Source organism: Notechis scutatus, chromosome 1 (assembly GCF_049901735.1).
Source record: "Notechis scutatus isolate UNSWTSFEM ecotype Mainland chromosome 1, rNotScu1.2, whole genome shotgun sequence".
NCBI lineage: Eukaryota > Metazoa > Chordata > Lepidosauria > Squamata > Elapidae > Notechis > Notechis scutatus.
Window position 1 is genome coordinate 171,884,062 of NC_142009.1, and position 25,036 is coordinate 171,909,097.

The 25,036-nt window shown below is 37.4% G+C and overlaps 1 protein-coding gene, 1 long non-coding RNA gene and 3 other non-coding genes across 5 annotated transcripts in view; 4 read left to right on the forward strand and 1 right to left on the reverse strand.

Annotated features, from left to right (window-relative positions):
- Nucleotides 1-25,036, reverse strand: part of LOC148133098 (uncharacterized) — a 704,593-nt gene that overhangs the window by 76,345 nt on the left and 603,212 nt on the right. The window lies entirely within an intron of this gene.
- Nucleotides 1-25,036, forward strand: part of NOP58 (NOP58 ribonucleoprotein) — a 32,749-nt gene that overhangs the window by 3,760 nt on the left and 3,953 nt on the right. Inside the window, exons 4-14 of the mRNA XM_026681314.2 lie at nt 1,362-1,486; nt 2,502-2,638; nt 3,497-3,561; nt 16,657-16,791; nt 17,280-17,425; nt 19,340-19,466; nt 19,966-20,129; nt 20,723-20,857; nt 21,499-21,560; nt 21,958-22,091; nt 24,381-24,529. Of these exons, the coding sequence (XP_026537099.1) occupies nt 1,362-1,486; nt 2,502-2,638; nt 3,497-3,561; nt 16,657-16,791; nt 17,280-17,425; nt 19,340-19,466; nt 19,966-20,129; nt 20,723-20,857; nt 21,499-21,560; nt 21,958-22,091; nt 24,381-24,529 (1,379 nt within the window). The remainder of the gene's footprint in view (nt 1-1,361; nt 1,487-2,501; nt 2,639-3,496; nt 3,562-16,656; nt 16,792-17,279; nt 17,426-19,339; nt 19,467-19,965; nt 20,130-20,722; nt 20,858-21,498; nt 21,561-21,957; nt 22,092-24,380; nt 24,530-25,036) is intronic.
- Nucleotides 1,061-1,148, forward strand: LOC113421095 (small nucleolar RNA SNORD70). The gene has a single exon (XR_003372132.1). It is a non-coding gene; the product is annotated as a small nucleolar RNA SNORD70 (small nucleolar RNA).
- On the forward strand, nt 18,702-18,789 carry LOC113421097 (small nucleolar RNA SNORD11B). Its single transcript, XR_003372134.1, has one exon. It is a non-coding gene; the product is annotated as a small nucleolar RNA SNORD11B (small nucleolar RNA).
- Nucleotides 19,583-19,668, forward strand: LOC113421096 (small nucleolar RNA SNORD11). The gene has a single exon (XR_003372133.1). It is a non-coding gene; the product is annotated as a small nucleolar RNA SNORD11 (small nucleolar RNA).

A 25,036-nucleotide genomic window follows, 5' to 3' on the forward strand; every position in this document is an offset into this window, starting at 1 on the left:
GGGAGGATAAACTTTTAATTTTTTGGTAAATTAAATTTACTGCTTTAAATTGGACTTGGAAGTAGCATTTAACCTATGACGTATTGAGTCATTTTGCCACCTTACCTTCCTTCCTTTCTTGCAAAGTTTATATAATGACTCTTGCAAGCTTTGTATAGCTTTACTTACATCCTTGGCAATGTCTAACTTTGCAAATAAATTTCTGAAAGGTACACATGAACTTCTAACTATTTTCATATTTGCTAGTACACACATCAATAAATATAATGTATGCAAGGTAGAAAATCCATTTTCATATCATTAACAAATGCATTCTCACTATTTAAAGCAGCCTTCTCCATCTTGATTCCTCCAGAAGTGTTGGAGTATAGTTTCCATTATCTCCAGCAAAAATGCATATTTATACAGCATCAAGTTAGATAAGGTTACTCCATGGGAGAATAATCTAGTTGGGTTAGTGCTACTACAGCATATTTGTAATGTCATGTTTTGGTGTCATCCAAAACTGAATCATGGCCAAGATTATAGTTCAGACAATGTACCTCCGTAGTCTAGTGCCATGGAGTTTTTGTTATGTTAATCCAGTTAAACTATAGTGTCTCATGGTATCTGAACCCAGATTGGAAACATAAAATGGCTACCTTTTTCCAACCTCCAAGCTGAGTTAGATGTTAGGAGCAATTTTACTTTTACGGGATTATCTCTATTTAAATAACATTTTACATTTCATTATCCAGTAGGGGGAGGTAAATTCCACTTAAAAACAAAGGACTTGGTTGAAAAAAGCCTTTTCTTCTTTTGTGCCTAGTGGCATTGACCTTGATTGAGGTCCCATATATTTAATCTTGTTTTGGGTAAAGATGCTTAATGGCAGCTGAGAGAATGAGTACACTATGTGTTTGCTATCCTTTCTGTGCTCACTCCTTCTGTTTCCTTGTGTCTTTATCATGTTTTTTTAATTAATATACGATATAGTCAGTATAGTAGAATTTGTATAGTATTAACTAGAGTTTAGTAAAAGATTACAGGCCTGAGAATTGAATATGCAGGCTTCATACCAATTTCTGTTGTCAATGATGCATTGTTAGTGGACTGAATCAATGTGATTGTATATAACATTTCGTCACTACCACTGAGACAACAGAGAAAATGAACTGTTTTGTGAGCTATGCTTGGTACTCTGAGCTTGGTTGTTTTCTTGCAAACATTTCATTACCTAAACTAGTAACATCCGTGCATTATATCTTATCAGAAGTATTTTGTAGTTAGAACTAATTATATATTTTTATTCCATGCTTATTTTTCTGGCTGGGTCTTTTAGAAAATTCTAGATTTTTTGCAGCTTTTTTTTTCTCCTCCAGCATCCACAGCACTGGTAGAAGGCAAAATCAGCAAAAATTTAAAGAAAATATTAAAGAAAATAGTAGCCAAAGATGCCCATGAACAGCTAGCTGTAGCAGATGCCAAACTGGGAGGTGTAATCAAGGTAAGTCTTAATATCTACATTAAAAAGGCTAAGTGGTATTCCAATAACAGCATGTACTAAGAGCCTGTAATAATTTATTCACACCATAAATTTATTTATTAAATTTATATGCCTCTCAACTCCTAGCAATTCTGGGTGGTTTTACGATTCTTATTTTAAAAAACAGTACGAAAACCCCACAAAAAACGTATAAGACAAAGAGGGATATTGATGACAAGGAAATTAAACCGAGAGGGGAACAGAAAGGAAGAAAGAGACATTGATTGTCCCCTCCAAAGGCCTGCATAGAGAACAGGAAAGAGCCTTTGAAATCCCAGCTGGCAATTATAGTTATTTTAGGCAGTTAATAACAGTTAAAAAAAACCTGGCCAACTGCAAAAACCAGCATCTGGAAACCAATGAAACTGATTATTATAGCCAACTCATGAGTTCTGACTGGTGCCCCAAACCCAGAACACAGCCACATCTTCAAGGCCAGCAGGTTTGAGATAAATCTAATCACAGGGAAATAATATTCCAAAGGCAGGCACTACAAAAAGGCTAGCTTTCTGGGTACCACCAGATGATACACTTTTATTGATGACAGGTGCAACATGCTTCTGCAGGATCTCATGGAAATGATGGGCTCTTAAAATCTTACCAATTTTAAATATGATTCTCTGAAACCCTATAAGTTGTTTTATGGTACATAATGTTACTATGTAGAGATAAAAATTAAGTTAAAAAATCAAAACATTATTTACCTTCAGGGTAATTATTCTGGAAGCTTGTAGCCTGTTGATTCTAGACCAACCTAGATTGCCATTTATAAGTCCTTTGCCATTGGCCTTCATGGCTAGTTAGATTGGAGGGCAAAAATGGTCTACAGTTAGGAAGAAGTATGGAGCATACAAAAATGTAGTGCATTAGGTTTGGGCAAACTTATATTTGTTATATACTGAACAGTAAATATTTTTGTTGTTTTGACCATATTGTGTGCATTTTGATCAAAATGGTACAATTTGAATTTCTGCAGGAGAAACTGAACTTAAGCTGCATCCATAGTCCAATGGTTACTGAACTGATGAGAGGCATTCGCACTCAAATAGAAGGACTTATCAGTGGCCTTCCATCCCGGGAGATGGCAGCTATGTGTTTAGGATTGGCACACAGGTATTGTTTTCCCATCCTTGATCAGCTTTTGAAACTGGGGCCACATCTCTCCCCTTATGGAATGTAGTTACATGTTTAACATCCCATTATTCCTGACACTTAGGAAAATTTCTTTCGTTAATTGAATTTTGACTTCAGTGATATTGATTTTAGAATTTTATCTTGATTTCAATTGTTTTTTCATTTTTATATTTTTTCATTTGTATTTTTAATTGCTATGGATTCCTTGAACGTCAAACAAAATGGTTAGATATAAATCCTAAGTAATTAAACACAGACTGGAAATGATGGAAGCATTTGGCACATTTGGAGGATGTCGCATTAAAGAAAGCTTTCTGTTTTACCTATTGGCTTATCGTATATGAAGTAGAATATAAGTTTCACTTCTATAAATGAGTATGCTTACAAACCCATGCTGGGGGTGGGGGGAGTTACTGAATTACAGGTAGCTGTATAGATAATAATGAACATCAAAAGTTCTTTGAAAATTAATTTCTGCAATTTAGTGAGTGGATGACTTTCTTTTTGATGAAGCGAAGCAAAAAAAATCTGTGACAAATATCAAGCTTCATCATGACCTAAACTTACGTTTTTCTGCAAACTAGTGAGCACATCAAGTAAAAGCAATTCCATCAATAGTTTTTAAAGATATATAAGGATATGAGTTCCTGGGTTCTAATCTCTCCATGTTCCAGGTGAATATTCTCTTTCATTAATAGCTGCGCAGTATGCCTTTAACAAATGTATGCGTCCAATACAGGGAATGCTTAATAATGAATTAATATTTTTCAATAAACTTTCATTAGTGTTTTCATCTGCTTGTATACAAAATTATTTCTTTTGTATGTTTATTTTTAGCCTCTCACGATATAAATTGAAGTTCAGCCCAGACAAAGTTGATACAATGATTATCCAAGCAATATGTAAGTACAATTTTAAGTGAAATAATATGAATACTTTTGACTTAATAGTATCAGGGTCTGCAAGTTTGGAATCATTGTGAAACTAGTTTGACATTGGCGAATTTGGTTTTTGTTCTTGTTAATCCTGACAATCCTGCTATATCCAATTTACAATGTGGTCAAGTGCCAACATCAAGATGATAGTGCCCTTGAAATGAGAGGGAAACCAGTTTGATGATGAGACCCTCAGTTCAGATTTGTGGGGCTTGCTTAATATATTGAGTCAGTTTTTTAGAATTGGCTGTGTATTATTTGGTAATAAATATAATATTGTAGGGCATCTTAGAAACCACAATTCCTTAAGTGGTGTAATTAAAGATATATTGTCAGTCTTTTAAGAAATCTGTCATAAAATACTATGTATAATGACAGGATTTTACCCTAAAAATTGAACAAGCTATAAAATGAACAATTTTGACTGATAAAGCACAATGCTAATTGCTTAGTAACATTGTAAAGCAAAGGATAAATAGTTAAAAACTAAAAAACATGGCAAGAACATCTTGATGGAAGTAGGAATTTACCATAGTTGATGTAATTACAAACTACTGAAAGAATAAATTTTGATCTCAAGAAAGGAGGAATCTTGAGAATGATGAGAGAATTTGAAACAAAAAAAACCCAAGATCACCTATTAGGATCATAGAGAGATGAGCATTGAAATAGGATATGCAGGGGGAACAAATTAAAATTGCTTGAGAAAGTAGAAAATTCAAAATCAAATTTACTGCAAGCTATAATTTGAGGGGGAATTGGTACAAAATTTGTTATAGATGGCATAACAATGAATGTTGGAAATGTTGCAAAAATAACATTTTTGCACATGTGATCATGCAAAAAAAGTTCAGAAGAGGGAAATATATAAAAAGATTGAGAAAAGTAAACAAACAGCAGATATTTTAATGGAAGCAATTCTAGTAAATTTTAAATGAAAAATAAATTTTAAATAGAAAATAAAAACCACAATTTACTAAGATACAGAGATCGAATGTTGCACAACATTGAAAAATAAAATAGAATTGACAATAATACAAGATTGGAAAATTTGTAATGATGGTGAAACTGACAATACAGGTAGCCCTCAACTTAAAACCAGGGGTGGGATTCTACTGATTCAGTAGAACCAGTTGTTACAATTCTCCATAGTTCGGAGAACCAGTAAATTGGGCCTCTGGCTGGACATGCCCTTCTCTGCTCTCTGCCCATTCAGTCCTTATTGTGCATGTGTGGCATCACTGCCTGCAGCCTGCTTTTGCCCGCCCACCAAGCCAGCCATTGCTGCCTGCCTTCCACTGTGCTGCGGCCCTGCCTGATCTGATCTCCCTGGGTGAGTGAGGCTCTGCACGCCACAGTCGCCTATCTGCCACCGCCGGTCACCTTTCCCCACCACCATTTGCCTTTTCCCCTTTCCCCCCCTTCACCACTTGCCTTTTGCCGCCGCCGGCGGTCACCTTTCCCCACCAACACTTGCCTTTTGCTGCTGCCACGGTCGCCTTCCTCTCCTCCCACCACCCCGTGCCTTCTGCCAGGAAACAGGTGGAGAGGCTCATGTCAGCTCCAGCCAGGTCAACGGCTGCTTCTCTCATCTGCTGCTCCAGCTGCAACAGCAAGAGAGTCTTTCCCGGCACAGCAAAAAGTTTGCAAGTCCCCATCCCATCAGGAAACGGCTCCAGGCAGCAGAGAGGCAGCCAGATTGAATCCTGTTTATCTCTGCTGCCCGGGAGCCATTTCCCAATGGGAGGGGGACTTGCAGGCTTTTCGCTGTGCCGGGAAAGACACTCTCGCTCTCCAAGCAAGAGCAGCAGGAAGGAACACATAGAGAGGCTCGTGTCAGCAAGGCACCCCTTGATTGAGTCTGGGACAGCTGACGGGGGCTGTGGGGAGCAGAGCCCGGAAGCCCTGATGAACCACGTGTGCAGCTGCAGGAACAGCTGACGGGTAGCAGGGGGGAGCTGGTCCTGGAAGCCCCAACGCCGGCAGAATCACCATTGCCTTCCTTGCCGCCACAGCTATTGCCACCTCACTGCCGCAGCATCCCCCACCCCCCAAAGGTATGGTGATTGAGCCCTGGGACGGGTGACCGACCACTTCAACTGCTGCTCCCACCAACTTTTCTCCACGCCAAGAGTGGAGGCAAGAGGAAGAGAAAGCCCTCTTGGCTCGGAGAAAAGTTGCACATCTCCCCATATTCCTCTCTCAGCGAGCAGCCTCTCACAGCACCTTTAAATTTAGCATGCTTCACAAATGGTAAGTACTTGGCTTAATGGTCATTAAGTGAACCTTGTGGTCATTAAGCAAACACTGTTTGTTAAACAAGTCCATTTTCCCCAATGGGCAACACAAAATAGGGTGTGGGGAGGAATGGGGTTGGGAAGGAAAGAAGGAAGATAGGATAAGACAACTTTTATTGTCATTTTTTTCACTGTAAGTTCACTGGCACACATTAAAAGTGAAATATATATACATATCCATACACATGATACATAACACATATACACATGCTACACACAACACACACACACAAAATCATTGCCCATTTTGAATGCATAGTGGAAAGAAAAAAAGAGTACTGGATACATATGCACAAATGTGTGTGAAAAAACTGCAAAGAAATAGGATTATAAAAAAACAGCTTCCAAACTTAAATCCAGTTAGATGAGAGAAAGACATGAGAAACAGAGGGAGAAAAATAGAGATGAGGGAGAAGGAGAAAGAGAGAGATATATCTGTTTAAAATAAAATAAAAAAATGGCTCTTTGAGTATTTAAGGTTGCAGACCCCTGGTTTAGCAAACACTTAATGGTCATTAAGTGAACCTTGTGGTCATTAAGCAAACACTGTTAAACAAGTCCATTTTCCCCAATGGGCATTTTTAACCGGAAACCAGAAGGAATTGTTGAAAACTGGCAAAAAACATGGAAAACCTCAGTCACAAGACTCCGTGGGAAGTTGTAACTGGTCGTGTGTGGCTGTCAAAACACCCAAAACAGGCCAGGCAGCTCTGGGAAGGTCAGTCATAAATTAGAACACTTGCTAAGCAACTGGCCATTAAGCAAGAGCCAGTTATATTTGGTTTGCCAGTCATATGGTCACCTAGCCATGACCACCCCAGTCACATGACCACCAAGCTATGCACCAGTCAGCAAGCCATGCCCACCTAGTCACATGACCTAGCCACGCCCACAGAACCAATTGTTAAGAAATTTGAATCCCACCCCTGCTTACAACCATTTGTTTAGTGACAGTTCAAAGTTATAACAATACTGAAAAAGTGGCTTATGACCATTTTTCACACTTATGACCATTACAACATTCCCATGGTCATATGATCAAAATTTGGCCACTTAGCAACTGGCATGTATTTATGACGATGCCCCAGGGTAATGGGATCACCTTTTGCTACATTCTGGCAAACAAAATCAGTGGGGAAGCCAGTGGTAGCAACTGGCACTGACACAAAAGCTACAGGACTATAACAGCTTGTAGACCTTCATTTCTTTCCCATTCAGCCACCCTGGGATTTGCAGGATTCAGCCTCTGATCCTCAGCAATTTTCAGAGCCTTGCACCACCCAATTTACCTTTCTGTTTTTTGCAAAGATTCACACAACTAATGTGATGGTCAGCTCTTCTACAAACAGTGCCTGCCTCATGGCAAATTGTGCTATTCTGCAAACTGGTACTATTGTAAGTCTGTAGGGGATCCATTTGCGGAGACTTCTTTAAAAAAACTGCTCAACAGGCTTTAAAAAAACTGCTCAACAGTTATTACCTGCTTGCAGAATAATGCAAGGTTTGCCATGAGGCAGGCAATGTCTGTAGGAAAGCTGAGCATCACATCAGCTATCTCTGCAAAAATGATAGATGGGAAGGGGCATCACAGCATCCCTAACTTTGAACCAATTTGTAAGTAACTTTTGGTGGTGGATGGTGTGTTGTAACTTTGGATGATTGCTAAGTGACCAGTCGTAAGTCAAGGATTACTTGTAGATATTCACAATGAAAGATTAAATAAATTCTGTCAGGATGATTCTCTTCCTTTATAATACATTATAGAGCAATATATTATAGACCAGATATTTGAAATAACAGTTTTTAGGAGAAAAATTAAGAGACCAGTCAAAAACAATTCATGAAATAACTTTTTTAAAAAATTTTATTGGTTTTTAAGACGAACATAGACAAACAAAACATAAAAACATCAAGCCATCTTCCATATATATACATACAGTGTGCTGGTTGGTTTACAAATTGTTTTGTGCTTCCATTTCGTAGTCTTCAATTACAATTACATTGTATATATTCTCATATTTTCAATCATACATTAATATCATTGTTAATCATTTGACTACTTTTTATTCATTCATGTTTTACAAAATAATCATATTTTACTTAAATTGTTTTGTGACAGTTCATATTATCATCTCAAATCTATCCTACAATCATTTTGTAGATATAATAAGAAAAGAATACATCTTTATATATTTATTATTTTCTAAGAATATTTCATTACCATGTTTTATTTTCTGACCATTGAGAGAATAGATCCCAGATTTTATAAAATTGTTTATCATCTTGTTCTCTGATTTCAAATGTCAATCTACTCATTTCAGCACATTCCAATATTTTCTTAATGATTTCCTCCTGTTATGGTATTTTTTCATTTTTCCAATTTTTAGCAAATACAATCCTAGCCAATCAGGTATTTCAATTCTTTACTATATATTTCAGGTAAAATTCCCAATAAAAATATCTCTGGTTTCAAATCTATATGCTTTTTTGTCATTTTTTCCAACCACGTGTGGATTTTAGTCCAATATTTTTTAGCACCTGCACAAGTCCACCACATATGGTAATATATGAGCCAGGTGTCTGATGACATTTCCAACATTTTTCAGATTTGTTATTGAACATTCTTGCTATTCTTGTTGGGGGGAAATGCCACCTGTAAAACATCTTATACAAATTTTCTTTATATGCTGTTGACATTGTCATTTTATAATTTTGAGACCACAATTTTTGCCATTTCTCTAGATCAATCCCATATCCAAAATTCTTGCCCCAAGCAATCATTGTTTCTTTAACTTGTTCTTATAGTTTAATTTCTAATAAATATCCATACAATTTTTAATCACCTTTTCATCAGTACCTGTCAAAATCTTATCTAAATCAGTCAGTTTATCATAGAAACCTTCTGTTTTAGAGTCTTTATCATACCTTGAATGTATTTGCGCATATGAAAACCAATTCATCTTTATACCTTGTTCCTCTAATTTTTGTATAGATTTAAGTTCACCCTTTTCATTCAATATTTCACCATATCTAACTGTTTGTTCCTTTTTATATATTATAGGATAAGAAAATGCTTCAATAGTCGATAGCCAGACTGGAATTTTCAAGTAGCATTGTCTTTTAGTCTTCTCCCAGTTTAACCACAGAGACTCCCATATATAATGTCTTCTAAAATACCCCTGTGTTTTAGTTCCTTTATACCATAGAAAAGCATGCCACCCCAACAACAGATCATGTCCTTCTAATGTCAACAATCTAGTGTTTCTTAATGTTACCCATTCCTTAACCCACATCAAATTTGTAGCTTGGTAGTACAACTCCCAATTAGGCAAACCAAATCCTCCTCTTATTCTAGCATCTTGCAAAAGCTTTAGCTTTATTCTCGCTTTCTTTCCTTGCCATATATATTTCAACACGATTTTATTTAAATCTTCAAAGTAATCTTTTCCAAGCCTAATTGGAATTGTTTGGAACAAATATAAAATTCTGGGTAGTATATTCATCTTGATTGTTGATATTCTCCCTATTAATGACAGTTGTAAATTTTCCAATTTCGCCAAATCTAATGCTATCTGCTGCTTAAGTTTGATATAATTATTCTCTTTTAGTGTATTGCATCTTGCTGTCAAATGTATCCCCAAGTACTTAATCTTATTCATGACCTGAATTTTCAATAGATCTGCCAGTTCTTCCTTTTGTCTTGATAGCATATTCTTTGTCAAGAACTTTGTCTTATCTTTGTTTATTTTCAAACTAGCCACTTTTCCATATGCCTCTATCTTTTCTATCCATTTTGATGCTGTTTCTAGTGGGTCTTCTGAAATGAAAACCAGATCATCTGAATGCTTGCAACTTAAATTCTTCCTGTTTAATTTTCATCCCTTTTATATTCTTTTCATCTCTAATATTTCTGTTTAGCACTTCCAAGGTTAACACAAACAACAGAGGTGATAGTGGGCACCCTTGTCTTGTTCCTTTTCTTATATCGATAGATTCTGTCAGTTCTCCCTCTATCATTACCTTTGCTATTTGCTTATGATAAATAACTTCTATTGCTTGAGTAAATTTTCTAGCAAAGCCCATCTGTTCCAGCAGTAACAACATGAATCGCCAATTCACATTATCAAATGCCTTCTGTGCATCTAGAAATATCAAAGCCATTTGTTTTTCAGGGTGTGCCTCGTAGTATTCCAAAGTGTCCAAGATTACTCTCATATTGTCTTTAATTTGTCTCTTTGGCAGAAATCCATTTTGATCAGGATGGATAAAATTGTTTAAGTATTTTTTAAGTCTTTCTGCCAATATTGAAGCAAAAATTTTATAATCTGCGTTTAGTAAGGAAATTGGTCTATAGTTCTTGATTTATAATGGATCGGCCTCCACTTTTGGCACAAGTGTAATATAAGCTTCTGACCATGATTTAGGTATCTTCTTCTTTAACATAACTTCATTCATAACTTTTAGCAATGGAAGGTTCAACAGATTCTTGTAGTGTTTTATAAAATTCTGCCGGAAGTCCATCTGGGTCTGGTGCCTTTCCATTATTTTGCTTCTTGAGTGCTTCAGTTAACTCCATCATCGTTATATTGCGTTCTAACATTGTTTCAATCTCTTTAGGTATCTGGGGTAAATTAGCATTCTGTAAATACTGTTTAACTCTTTCCTCATCAATATTCTCTTGTGTGTATAGTTTCCCATAGTAGTCTCGTATGATTTCCTTCTTCTCTTTACTACCATAGCAAACTTGGCCTTGGTCATCTATTAATTGCAATATTTTCCTTGATTATTTCTCATTTCTCAATTTATATGCTAACCATCTACCTGGTTTATTTGTATCTTCAAAATAGTTCTGTTTAGCACCTCTGATTTTCTGTGCTAATTCTTCTTTTTCTATTAGACCCATTTTATGTTTAATTATATCAATTTTTAACTTAATGTCCTTTTTCTGTGGCATTTTCTGTAGCTCTTTTTCAAGTCCTTCATACTCATCCTCTAATGCCTTAGAGCAGGGGTGTCAAACTGAAGGCCCAGGGGCCAGATCCGGCCCATGGGGTATTTAATTCTGGCCCGCAGGGCCGCCTGGAAATAGCGAAGGACTGGCCCATGGTGCCTTTGCCTCAGCCAAAACGCGGCTCTCCCAAGCTCCGTTTTTGCTGGCACAGGGTTTCAGGAGGCTGTCCCAGCTGTAAATGGAGCTCTGGAGCCTGTTTTCTCTGGCAGAGCGCCCGGGCCACAGGCTCCCCTGACATGATTGATGTCAAGCTGGCCACGCCCACCCCATCAAACCCAACCCTGATGTGGTCCTCAATGAAATCGAGTTTGACGCCTCTGCCTTAGAGGCTAGTCTTTTCATGGTATTTCTTTTCCTTGTATAATCTATTATCAAGCCTCTGGCATATGCCTTCATTGTATCCCATACATTCTGGATTGATGTATCTTCTTTTTTGTTTTCTCTAAAGAAGAAAGCCAGTTCTTTCTCCATCCACTGTGTGAAGTCTTTTTCCTTTAATATAGTATTATTTAACGTCCATCTAGATCTTCTTTGTCCTTTCCATTTAATTGTCATTGGATTGTGATCTGCCCAAGTACTTGTTTCAATATTTATTTCTTGAATATTAGCTAACAATTCTGTTGACATCCATATCATATCTATTCTGGATATTCTAAATGTCTATCTATTTGAGTAGAAGGTGTATTGTTTAGTTTTAGCATTTCTTTCTCTCCATGTATCTTTTAAATTTATTTCATCTACCATTTTAAAAAAAGATTTAGGGAGAGTCTTTCTGTTTTGCTTTGTTGTTTTCTGTGCTGTATAGTCCAGTTTATTATCTACAATTCCATTAAAATCTCCCATCATAACTATATTAGCATAGTCCACTTCAATTATTTTCACGTGTAATTTTTTATAAAATTCTTGATTCGGGTCATAGATTGCAATCAGGAGTGTTTTCATATTATTGTCCATTATTTCCACCATTAGTGTTCTTTCATTGTCATAAGTATATATCAATTTTGCTGGGATAATATCTTTAATGTATAAAACCACTCCTCTTTTCTTGCATTGTGTCAAAGTAAATATTTTCCCTAATTTTGGCTGTATCAACAGTTCATGTTGCTTTTTGATATGTACTTCTTGTAGGCAGATTATATCAAATTTTAATTTCTCTAATTTATGGAAAGTTTTCCTTCTTTTAGCAGCTGAGTTAAGTCCATTTATATTAATTGTAATCAGTTTTTTCTCTTCCATGATTATATTTTGTAGTTAGGTTTAGCAGCTCTCGTAGATCTTGGTTCACGTTGTTCTTTGGCTTCCACCTTTCCACCTACTACACCTTCTTTTTCAGTCGCCATTTGGCAGTCCTCTTGGAATTCAATTAGTAATATTTATTTTTCTGCCTCTTCCTCTTTCCCTCCAAAAAATTCTGTGTAAAATGATTCAGTTTTCTCAATTGAGTCAATTCTATGTCTCTGTTCTTGTCATGTGAACATTAAACCTTCTGGAATCAGCCATCTATAATTCACCTCTTTTTTCAGTAGCATTTTGGTCAGAAATCGGTATTCTCTTCTCATCTCTCTCACTCTTCTGGGTACTTGTTTCAGGACCACAATCTCCTTGTCTTTTTATTTCAATGTTTTCTCTCTTGCCACCTGCAGTATTTGCATTTTAATGGCTTTCTTTGTAAATCTGATGTGAACTTCTCTTGGTAAGCTATTTCTCATTGCATATCTTGTGAAGACTCGATAAACCTCATCTATTCCATCCATCATCTTCTCTTTAGTTATTTCCAAAGCTTCAGCCAAAATTTCTATCATTATCTCAGCTAGGTTTTGTCCCTTTTCTTCCTCTGTGTTTTGGAATCTGAGATAAAATTCTGATCTGTCCATCTCCCATCTCAACATCCCACTTTTATCTTGTTCAACCACAGTTAATCTGCTATCAATGTCTCCAATCTTCTTATCTCTTTGTTTAACTTCTTCAATTTTTTGGAATCTCTCATCATACTTCATCATCATTTGTTGAATGTTCTCCACCTTTTCATCAGTTTTCCCTGTTCTTTGTTCAATCTTCTCTGTTCTCTTTTCAATATTCTCTGTTCTTATTTGAATATTTTGAATTCCTTGCATAATCATCTGCAGGGTCACTTTTTCCTGTTCCTTTTCTGTAACATTGTCTGTATTGAACGTTGTCCTCCAGATGGTGAAGAGGAAGAAGTAGAAGTTGAGGAACCAGGGGCTGTTAGTTTCCTCCTCATTTCAAACAATTCAGAATCTTCAGGTTCTTGTAGACCTTAATCCACTTGTGAAATAACCAATTGCAAATTCCAAATAAAAATAGTAGGAAAAAAGGAACCAAATAGTAGCGATAACAACAACAACAACAACAATAATAATAATAATAATAATAATAATAATAATAATAATAATAATAATTTTTCAGGTTCTTGTATACCTTAATCCAATCGATTGGCTAGATAGCAGTATAAACTCAAAAATGGAAGAAAAAAGCATAAACACACACAAAAAAGAAAAAATTGTTAAATCCTGAAAAAGGCAGAAAAGTAAAAGGTAAAAAACTAAAAAGGAGAAAAAAAGTTCTTCAGGTTCTTCAACACCTTAATCCAATTAAGAGGTCTCATGTATAAAAGGATGCATAAGAAAAAAAAGAAAGCCACAAAAATTTTAAAAACCCAATATGTAAGGTAAATAGAGAAAAAAAAATACAGGGGAGGGAGAGAGAAAAAAGAAAAGAGACTACTCCCTTAAAAAAAAGGAAAGAAATCATTAATACTAAAGCTTTTCCTTTAAAATAAAATGCAAACATAAAAATTTGACTTCAAAAGACAAAAAGAAAGACAAAAATCAAGTTCTAAAAGGCCAAAAATCCAAATAGCTATTACAAAAAGTAAACTAGTAAGGAGGGGGTTAAAGTAGGGAATAGCGCAGCTTAAAAAAAATAAAAAGAGCACACTGCACCTTGTTTGATTGTCCAAGGCTTTTGTTAAAATTTATAACACTCTTCTCCAGAGTCTTATCACCTTTTTTTCCCTATAAGCTTCAACACCAGACTCCAGCTGTTGATAGAAACCCAGAAGACCACCTGCAATAATACTCTCCCATGCTCTTCCCTCTATCTTATCAAATAGCAATGTCCTTGAAAAGAAGTCTCAGTTCTTTCTCAGCTTTGTCTGGTCAAGGGAAAAAAAATATTTCCAAGCCTCTAGCTGGCAGTGTTACAGTTAAGTTTCTTTTGCTTTCACTTTCCCCCTCCTTTTCCAAACAAAATATAATGAAAATTAATTAAAAAGGGGAAAAGATATTTAAAAAGATGACTAAAAGGGAGTCTCTACCCTAAAATATTATAAAGTCAAAAAGGAGAGAAAGAATAGGTGGAAGAAGAAAAGACCAGTACAGTTTCAAACTATAAAATCATGTATAAAAAATCCAGCAATGAGAAAAAAAAAATATTACTTTGACATTCCTGTTTAAAATCGCCACTTAATCACTTGTGTCAAAACTTACAGATTCTTTCTTTTCCTTAGGGTTCCCTTTCAAATCTTAAAATAAAGAAAAAGTTCTCACCAAACCGGCACACTTTCTCTTTCCGTTCTCTTTCGTTTCGGAGCTGTCCCAACTTCAGCAGCTTTAATGGCTGCCTCTTTGCTGCTGGCAAAAAGAGCTTCTCCTGGATCTACCAGGGACTTTGCAGTATCCCTGGGATCTACAGGATGCGCTCTTCACTTTCACCGTCTCTTCAGGGTGGTTTAGATCCGATTGGACCGTCCAGGAGCAAAGATATTGGCAGCGATCTCAGACCTCCAAGATCGCATGCCTTATCGTCGTGACGCCAGCTCCGCCCCCCAATACATGAAATAACTTAAAATAGATACTAGCAATACTATGACCTACAAGGCTTATTTTGTTTTATTAGCAGTTTATCTTCCATTTTTGTTTTTTAAACTTTATGCTTTAACTTTATGGTTTAATTAGATCTGAAGAAGTTGAAAATAGCTTCTGAAGCTATATAGACCAGAGGTCACCAATATTTTGGACCTCAGGGACCACTAAATTCATAATTTTAAATCCTGCAGAACACTAATATGAATCCAGTGCACCGCTCGCTGAAGCGCCTGGACTCCCAGTGACGGGATGGGGGTCTTTCAGCACTTAGCTTGGCTGCCTGTTTCTGCCACCTTAAACACTCAAAGAGCCATTTGTACCCCATTTCACACAGAAAACAAAACACCAAGAGCCACAAAATCTGGGTGGGTGTGGCTAACTTGACCTCACTCATTCCCACCGAGTTATATGACACCCCCCCAGCCACGCCTACCCAGGTTTTGTGGCTCCTGTTGTTTTCTAAGGGAAACAGCTCTCTCTCTCTCCCTTCCTCCCTCCCTCTCTCTCATCTCTGTCTCTCTCATTCTGATTCTCCGGTGCTCTCTGGGTCTGATGGGCATTTCTTTGGCCTTTGTTGGTGCTGGATGCACCTCGGTCACTCAGGGAGATGCACGACCTGCTTTCCACCCCAAGACACTTGCCCAAACCGGCTGTGGCCGATGCTTCACATCGTAGTGGGCTCCAGGAGGAGGAAGGGGCACCATCTTCCCCATTGTGAAGTGTGCTAAATTTAACTGTGTTGTGCAAGGCACTGCAAGAGCAGTGGGCAGGCCATGCAGGCACCAACAGCAGCAGCAGAGAGAAACGGCTGTGCCGGGCCAGTGTCTTAGGACAGAGAGGAAGTCGTGCGTTTCCCTGAGCAACCAAGGTACGTACAGCACCAAAAGGGCTGGAAAAAATGCCCGCAAGACCCAGCAAGAGATGAAGCAAGTACAGGGTAGCTTCACTTCCGCTCTGGAATACAGAGCAAGTCTCCATATCCCCCCCCATTACCTTTTCAGGCCAGGAGAGTGACTGGGAGGGCAAGAGGCGGGGCCAGCCACTGATGGTTTCAGCCAAAGGGAGCCACATCAGAGGGACAAAAGAGCCGTGGGTTGTCAACATCCGTTGCTTTGGCCCATCTGCTTCACCACCACCCCTTGCCACAACAACACCATTACCTCATTCTGGTGAGGGCTACACTACTCCTTGCACCTTCATCACCTGCAAAGATGCAAGTTGCACATACCTCCGTCTATGGTGGAGATTTCCAGCCTCACCACAAGCTGCCTGGCCAGTCCCATATTCCACAGCTTTAGTTACAGGACTGGCCCATTGGTCATGCCAATGCTCCTCCACCTGGGTGCACTGTAGACCACCAAAATTTTCTCGTGGACCACCGGTTGGTGACTTCTGATATAGACAGTACATGGTGGGCATGTATTCGAAACTAGAGCATTGTGACCTACGTAAAAAGTTGCATGTGATACATATTGAAGAGATCATTTTAAATTGGCTATGCATGTTCTCATTTAGAAGGAAAACAGAATTAGCTTGCACTTTCAGGGATCCTAGAACATACATAATAGGACATACTGTTATAGATATTGAATTGAGAGATAAAAATATTTCCCATCTTCTCAGGCTGATATTTTTGGGGCACCTTACAATGTTAGCAGAAATGTCCTCTTGTAAATGTATAAGAAGATGTCTTGTAAAACATATCAGAAATCCTTTGATAACTTTAAATTGCTATGTTTCACAGGAGTGTTTAAGAAAAAGTAAATATAATTGAGGCATTATGTGGATGCTTCTGATACTATTTTCAAAAAGGTATATTTCCAAAGTATAACTGAACTAAATGAAATATGTATTTTGCCTTTTCCAGCTCTTCTTGATGACCTGGACAAAGAATTGAATAACTACATTATGCGTTGTAGAGAATGGTATGGGTGGCATTTTCCTGAACTGGGCAAAATTATCACAGATAATCTAGCATATTGTAAATGTGTACAAAAAATTGGTAAGTAATGCTTAAACTTCTGCAAACGGTGAACAATCTGACCTGTTCAGTATCTGAAATTATTCAAGTTTTCCTATCGGCTGTGAGGCCCATGCTACAATAACAGCTATAGAATATACTTGTGTTGCTAACTTTCTCTTCTTATTTACGTAAACACGATTCTTATATAAACAAAACAAAACTCTTTTTTGTATTCTGCCTACTTCAGCAATTAAGCAATGAAAAATACTAAATATAGAGTTACTCTATTTTCCAGTTGTATGCAGGATGAAATGAAAAGACTAGTTATTAAAAAGTTGTTCTTAACTGTATAGATTCTTATCTAAATTACTGAGCAGAAATTCCTTGTTCGACATAAACACATGAAAATCACCCATCTGCTCCTTAATTTCCTTTTCATGCTCATCTTGGTATGACAAACCTATAGTGACTAGATGAACTCTTAATTTCTGTTTGTTCTTATTCCTATTTTATATTTTACTCCCCAGGAGACAGAATAAACTTTTCCTCTTCTGACCTGTCTGAGATCCTTCCAGAGGAGGTGGAAGAAGAAGTGAAAGCAGCTGCAGAGATCTCCATGGGGACTGAAGTGTCAGAAGAAGATATAAGCAATATACAGCATCTTTGTGATCAGGTGATAGTGTAGTGGCAAATGAACAGTGGCAGTAGTCGGCTGGTTAGAAAAAATTACCAGTCTGTAGGCCATTTAACACAACTAAGTGCCATTTCATTTGTCTAAATCTGTTTTAAATCTAAAGAAATAGAACCTGAGTAGATTAATTCAGTTTGGTTGATCATGTCTTGATTTAATGAGCTCAGGCATGAAGAAGCACTTGTCCACAAATAGTCAAAGTTCTTTTTAGTAATATCTCATGTTTTAATTAATTTAGAAAACATCTATCTAACCATAGTTTATTTAGAAATGGTTATTACTAGCTTTGTTAATGATAGTTAAGGATAGGAGCCCCAGTGGTTAGGGCTAGGGTTATATTTTGGAGTTCAAGCTTGACAGGCTGAAGGTTGACCCAGCCTTCCATCCTTCCAAGGTCAGTAAAATGAGGACCCAGATTGTTGGAGGCAATACTGTATGCTGACATGGTAAACGGCCCAGAGAGTGCTGTAAAGCACTATGGAGCAGTATATAAGTCTGCTAGTTTATTGCTAGCTTAATATGCTGGTTTGTACCAAGACTGGCAACCAAGTTTTTTAAAATTTTGGTGAAAGCACAAACTCGTGTTTAATTGGTTTACATGAAGAAAGCAAAAAGGAAAACACATAGGTAATCCTTGCTTAACCATTCAAAGTTATGATCTGTGCTTGAACACACATATACATTACACCACGGTCATGCAATTACATTTCTGGCACTTGGCAATCAGCTCACATACTTTTTGCTGTTTTCCAGTAGAAAATGGCAAAAAACCCTGCCCATTGGATAAGCTGGATTTGCTTAATGACCACATGATTCACTTAATATAGCTCCCTCTCTCTGGAACATCATTCCCCCAGAGATTAGAATGCCCTCCCCCCTTCCAGAAGGCACTGAATGTTATGCCAGTGGGCCTGGGGAATCCAGAGCAGGATGGAGCCCATTAAATGGCTTATGTGATGTGCTGTCGCTGGGGTGGGGGTAATGTTTATTATTTTATTAATTTAATTGATTCTTTTTAATTAGTTTTATTGTTTTAAATGAGGTTTTATATCCTATAAGCTGCCTTGAGTCAACATGTGTGAACAGGTGGCAATATAAATTCAATAAATAAATATGACGGCAACAACTTACAACCAAAATTCCAAGTTCAGTTGTATTCATATGTCAAGGACATATGGTTGATTTTTAATCTGTTTGGCAATTGATTGTGTTATAATTTTTTAGAAGGCAACCAAATTTATAAATTATATTAGTTTTTTGGTGGCAAGTGATGATTCCTCTAATGATGCTTTCCTGATGTACGACCTATGAGGGTTGCATAGTCACTACCTCTTCTGATGCCATCACAAGTAATTCATAATTGGAACATGTTCAGGACAACATCTTGGTTGAATATATATACTTGCTTGTTTCTTTCTTTTCTGGGGTCTGCAGAAGCTTTTCTGGAATATACACTAAGATAGCAGAATGCTGTTTTTCAGTTAGGTCATTATAATGCCAGGAAGCCAATACAACTTAGTGCTAAAGGAGCAAAAATCACAATAAAATACTGCTGTTTTACTTCTTTATGCTGGATTAGAAAAAAAATTTGTTAAAGTATTCACACTTTAATTTATTCATAGTAATAATAATAAAAATCACCAGTTAATTGCAAGAAATAGCTTTACTTGGAACAGTTTGCATCCTGTGACAATACCATTAACAACAACAACTCCTATCCCAGGTCCTTGGGTAGGTTTCAATTGATGGATAAAAATGACAAATCCAGTCTAAACATCTGACTGACTGTATATAATAATAGATCATCATACTTGTGATTCCTCAATACCTTGATTTTATTCCCAGATTTCTTTGCAATATTCCATAGTTTGAACCTTCTGTTATTTTGTCTTTCAGGTTATTGAGATCTCTGAGTATCGGGCAACGCTGTATGACTATCTGAAAAATAGAATGATGGCCATTGCACCTAACCTCACTGTTATGGTGGGAGAACTAGTAGGAGCAAGGCTTATTGCCCATGCTGGTATGTTGCAATTCTGAGTTTGTGTGTTGGCTGTGTGCAGCATCCTCGATTATAATCATCTTGGAGATTAACTAAACAAGAAACCATAATGCAGAGTTGCATTGTCAGGTCAAGAAGTTGACAATGATGACATTATTTTAACTTCGCTTGATTTCCTCTTGGAAGGTGAAAGCAACTTTAGTCACTACCTCTTCTGAGACACTTCTTGAGCCATTCTCACTGATTTACTCCCAAATGCCAGATTTATGCTGCCCTTAGGTTATTTTCAAATCATGTAATGAAACTTAGGTTCAGGATTGTCCCTACAGTTCCCCAAAATTGTACGGTGATGCTCATCCAATGAATCCTTTTGTTCCTGTTTCCTATAGATTTTTAATCAGTGTGGAGGGTAGTAGGTATGAGGCTTGTCATTTCCAAATATTGAACATAAATGTTTTGTAAAGGGCCTATTTCAGAGTTTACTTCATTCATATAATCTATTATATCTTGTCTGCAATAGGTTCTCTGCTGAATCTAGCAAAGCATCCAGCATCAACAGTTCAGATTCTGGGAGCTGAGAAAGCTCTTTTTAGAGCGCTGAAGACTAAGCGTGACACTCCAAAGTTTGGTCTGATATATCATGCTTCCCTTGTAGGGCAAACAACAGCTAAAAATAAAGGAAAGGTAAGAGGTTGGACAATCACTTGCTTTGTTCTTGCTTTTGTTTCTGAAACAGGCAGATTGAGATATGGCAAGTTTAATTGGCAAGGGATAAGGAAGGGTGTTTAAAGTTTGGCTTGGTTTTCAGTTAGGTTTTTGTTCATCAGTTTAGTGTACTTCCAGATATTATACAATGCTTTTGTTCTGCATCAGCCCTGAAAGGTTTCATGGCCTAAAAACCATTAATACAATGGTTCTTGTATTAATCCAGTGTTTATGTGAAAAAATAAAACAAAATCACTGCCCCAGTTAAATCATACCCAAGGATTGCTTGTTTAAACAAAGAAGCAGGGCTGTCTGAACATGTCTCTTTCTAGTCAGTTTGGCATGAGGAACCAGAACAAATAGATTTGTTCCAGCAAGCATGATTAAATATTCTCTGCCCTGAGCATTCAGCTTGCACAGGTCTTGGCTGATAGATATATTCTGGGGTCCTCTCACCTACATCAGTGCTATGCAATCTGGTCCTCAGATTGACATGTTTGTGAGCATCCTCGTCTATGGAATAATTTGTGACATTACCAGATTTGTTTCACTTTTTTTTTTTTTTTTTACAGATTTCACGTATGCTGGCAGCCAAAACAGCTTTGACTATTCGTTATGATGCCCTTGGAGAGAGCACAAGTGCTGAGATGGGAGTGGAGAACAGATTAAAAGTAGAAACAAGATTACGGCACCTGGAGGAGAAAGGAGTATGTTTATAAAAGCCTCATGTTTTTGGCAAATGGACCTTTGAAGATAAAAATGAATAAAATAACTATTTGAAAGTGTTTCAGAAGTACCTCAGGCTTGTATGGTTAACAACTGGTGGCTACAGGGTGAACAGGAAAGATACAAAACATTGTTTCAAAAGGTTTATTAATTTAGAAAGTTATAAAATTCCTTTGCCCACAATCTGCCTATATTTTGGGAAACTGATGGCCACAATAGCTTGGAGTTTGGGACTCAATTGCCCAAACACATCTGAGTAGAGATGGAGTTGGGAAGCTTGCTCTTTGCTTACTTTTGGGGTGTAAAACTGATGTCCTGTATTGATTAATATGAAACTCATATAATTGCAAAGGAGCTTTTATTCCCATCAAATCAAATAGATATGGAAGGTGTTTATTAACCAGTTGTCTTATCTTTTTACTTGTAAGAAAAGAGAGCACTTGGTTCCCTTGCTCTTTTAAGCTTTGTGTCCATGATTACGGGTCTTTTTTTTCTTTCCACTATCATCTATCCTTAACTATTAATCTTTTTAAGGGACTCCATTTGGTTGTATCAGTTTTTAATTTTCTTCCTTTTCTTTTTTCTTTCTTTTTTGCTGTGACTCCCGTCCACTCCTATCCAGATAAGACGAATAAGTGGTACTGGAAAAGCTGTGGCCCGTGCAGACAAATACCAGCACAAGAGGTGGGTATGTGAATGTTCACTTTACACATGGATAACTCTGCCAAGAGTATTTAAAGAAAAGCTTTCCCAACTTTTGCCATTATGAGCTGATTAGATTGAGTATACCTAGTTGTGATTTTCTTAATGAGCATTTCTGTGTTCAACATTATTTTTAAAAAAGCCTCTGTTTTACACCATTGGTGTAATGTAACCCAATATCTGCTCCTTTAAGCTTTTCACAAACAACAACAAATTCACAACCTCCATTAGATCACAGAAGAACTCTACTGGAACAGACTTAAGGTCCTTATGGGTGCTGTGGCAATACTTCTACTTCACTTTGCCACCCAGCAATTGGCATTAATGGGGTTTCCACTCATTTACAACTTGCTTATTTATACTCGTTTGAACATTCCAGTGAAGTCAAGGTCTATGATCCTTCTGGAGAATCTACGCTCCCCCTGGTCCCAAAGAAGCGCAAAGAACGGGAAGAGGAGAATGAAGAACAGGCAGTTCCACAAAAAACAAAAAAGGCTAAAATAGAAATCAAAGGTTGGTTTAATGAAGTTTAATGGTGAATCTGTAAACGGATGTGGTATGGTTGAATGCTGACTTGCTTACTTGCTGATTTGCATTTGTCAATAAGAGTAGGCCTTTTTTTTCTCCCTCAAAATCTCCAAAGTATTTATTGGGGGTTGGGATTTGCTAATTGGAAGTCCAGAGAAAAGGGACAATCTTGTTTCTCCTCCACCACCACCCCGCCAACAATTCCTTGTTTCCCATAGTGCAAAGTCTCTTACCCTTTAGCATTGGGAGGGGGGGTGTGTGTTTCTATTTCTAGGCCTACTTCAAAACCTAATGCATTTTATCCCACTGTTTTTCCATCTGGGTAGTTAACTAATTAAATTTAGTCCCATAACACAGTAGAAGGTCCTAGCATCAATGTATTTTTAAAGTGTTAAAATATATTTTAAAGGAAGAGTGTTACCTACATTCACTGCTTTTCATACAGGGCTACCTGCTCCACCTGGTTTTTTCTTAGTTTCTTTTAATTATAAATAAATAAATTGAGAGTTGATACACTGCAAAGATACAGCTCCTTAGACATTCTTAGAAAATAACAATGGTGGGTGGCTGTAGTCCAGGATATTACATTGAATTCTCCTTATCAACCCCCCAAAAAAACCCAAGGTCTATTGCTAGGGAGGGAAATAGAGAATGGGATGGGACACAACAGTATGAGTTTGCCTTTTAGTAACTTGCTGTTTTGTGATTTGACAACATCATGTATCAAAATGCACCGTGAATAAGTAAATCTTCCCCCAGGTAGCCATAACACATGTGTGCAGACTAGCACACAGCATTCTTCAGCATTTAGTCTTTTGCAGAATATTACTATGCCTAATTAATCTCAGGGCGGTCTTCTGGGTCTTGTGCCCTGAATCTTAAGTACCTAACAGAGCATCTCCAGAACAAAAAACAGCTGCTTTTTTGTATTTTCTTTCTAGCTATCAACCAAGCTTCAGTTGGCAACTTGGGAATTATATTCATTTCATAAATACATTTTTAGTTAACTTAGGAACTATGACTTAATTCTTTGTGACATTAGTGTAGAGATACATTGATGAACTAAGATGGTAGAAAATGTGTGGCCTATATTACCTTACAAATGAATTGAGTGATGTTTGTCCAGATGTTGGATGTTAACTCCCAGCAGTCTTAAGCAACATGAGAGATGAATTCCAACATCTGGAGTCATATTTTGCTTATCTCTGCCCTGCTCCATAGCATCTGTTTCCTACAAAATGTCTCTATATCACCCTCCACTTCATTATGAGTGGAAATGACTTTTGTATGATTATTATATAGATATGTTTGAAAGTTGCAGATGGTAACATTGGTGTATCAGGACATCTGGGTAAGCAGAGTACAAAGCAGTGCTGCATGGACCAACTCTCTGAGATGGATAGGTGTAAGCCATGGTTGCAAAGGAGGGGCTCATGGGCCCTTTTCTCAGCCTTACTGTTACTGCCTTGCAGAACTTTTGCAGCAGAAGAACTTTGTTTTGCTTTTGGTGAATTAAGTCACAGCTCTAGACTGGTTTCTAGGTCAGAAAGTTGAGAAGTGAAATCCCCATTTCTTTTACTCCCACCTCCATAGTAGAAAAGATTCTTGATCTTGAAGGAATTCCAAAAATTACTCTTCAGCAAGAAATACTCTAAGACATTCTGTTTTAAATTTTGTCAATTATTTGACAAGATGTTTAGTTTAATGGTTTGGGTATTAAAAATACTCTTTCTTTTGAATCATTCAAAGGGGAAACACATTTTTAGGAGTAACTGTAATGCTGTATGATGGTTCATGATAATACCAAACATGGTATCTTTCAGGTACGCTACAGTTTACACTATGGGCAGTCTGAAACATTCCTCAATGACTTCTAGTTGAGTTCCATGAGTGTAAATGCTTTAGGTCTGGAACCTTTAGTGGAATGCCTTCTGACCACTTCTCTTCCTCCCCAAGGACATCTATAGAAAGTAGCAAAGGTGGCTGCTGAATGTACTCAATTTGGAAATTGTTCACCTAGGCAGAAAATACTTGCAGAGTGATAAGGCAAAGTATGTTTTAAATATTAGATGAAGTTGCAGAAAACATCTGTTACAGCTTGTTTTCCAGTATCTGGGTTTGTGATAATCTATAACTGTTCCTTGATGTGTGAGGAATGGATCATGGCGAGCAACATGCTCCCAATTTTCAATTTTCAAAAATGCCCACTTTGGCTAACTCCTAGCATTTCTGATTTGTTTAACTTGTTTTTGTAATTTTTTGCTGCATTGACAGAAGAGGAACAGGGTGAGGATGAGCAAGTTGAACAAGAGGAGGAGCATGTTAAAGAGAAGAAAAAGAAAAAGAAAAAACAGAAAACTCAAGAAACATCTATCTGGGTAGAAGACAGTGCAGATGAGCCATCGACCAGTATGGTGGTGGAGGTGAGACACTTAGAATAGCCTTTCCCATTTGCTGCCCTCCAGAATTGTGTCTGCTGTACACCTTGAATGTTAATGATGCTGACAGAGTATATTTTCTGGTGCAACAAATCTGGCTTCCTTATGCATTTGGCCCACATTTTTTTTTTAAAGCCCCCAGTTGTTTAGCTAAATGTAGACTCATTGGAAACATGTAAGTTTGATTCACAGGCGAAAGCAGATTAGCAAATTCAGCCCAAATATACCTAGCCTAGAAGAATCTGGAATTATCAGATAGAGGGGGAAAAGGTGTATATATGAAGTTTAGTGCAATAGTTAAAAGTTCTTGGGCTAAAAGTGAAAGATCATGAGATCTAGTCCTGCCTTAGGTACAAAGGCAGCTGTGTGACCTTAGGTCAGTCATTGTGTCTCAGTCCTAGGAAGGAGGCAGCAATAGTAAACCACTTCTGAAAAATATTTCCAATAAAATTGCATGGTCTTGTTCGGGAAGCCACCAAGAATCATGGGCAC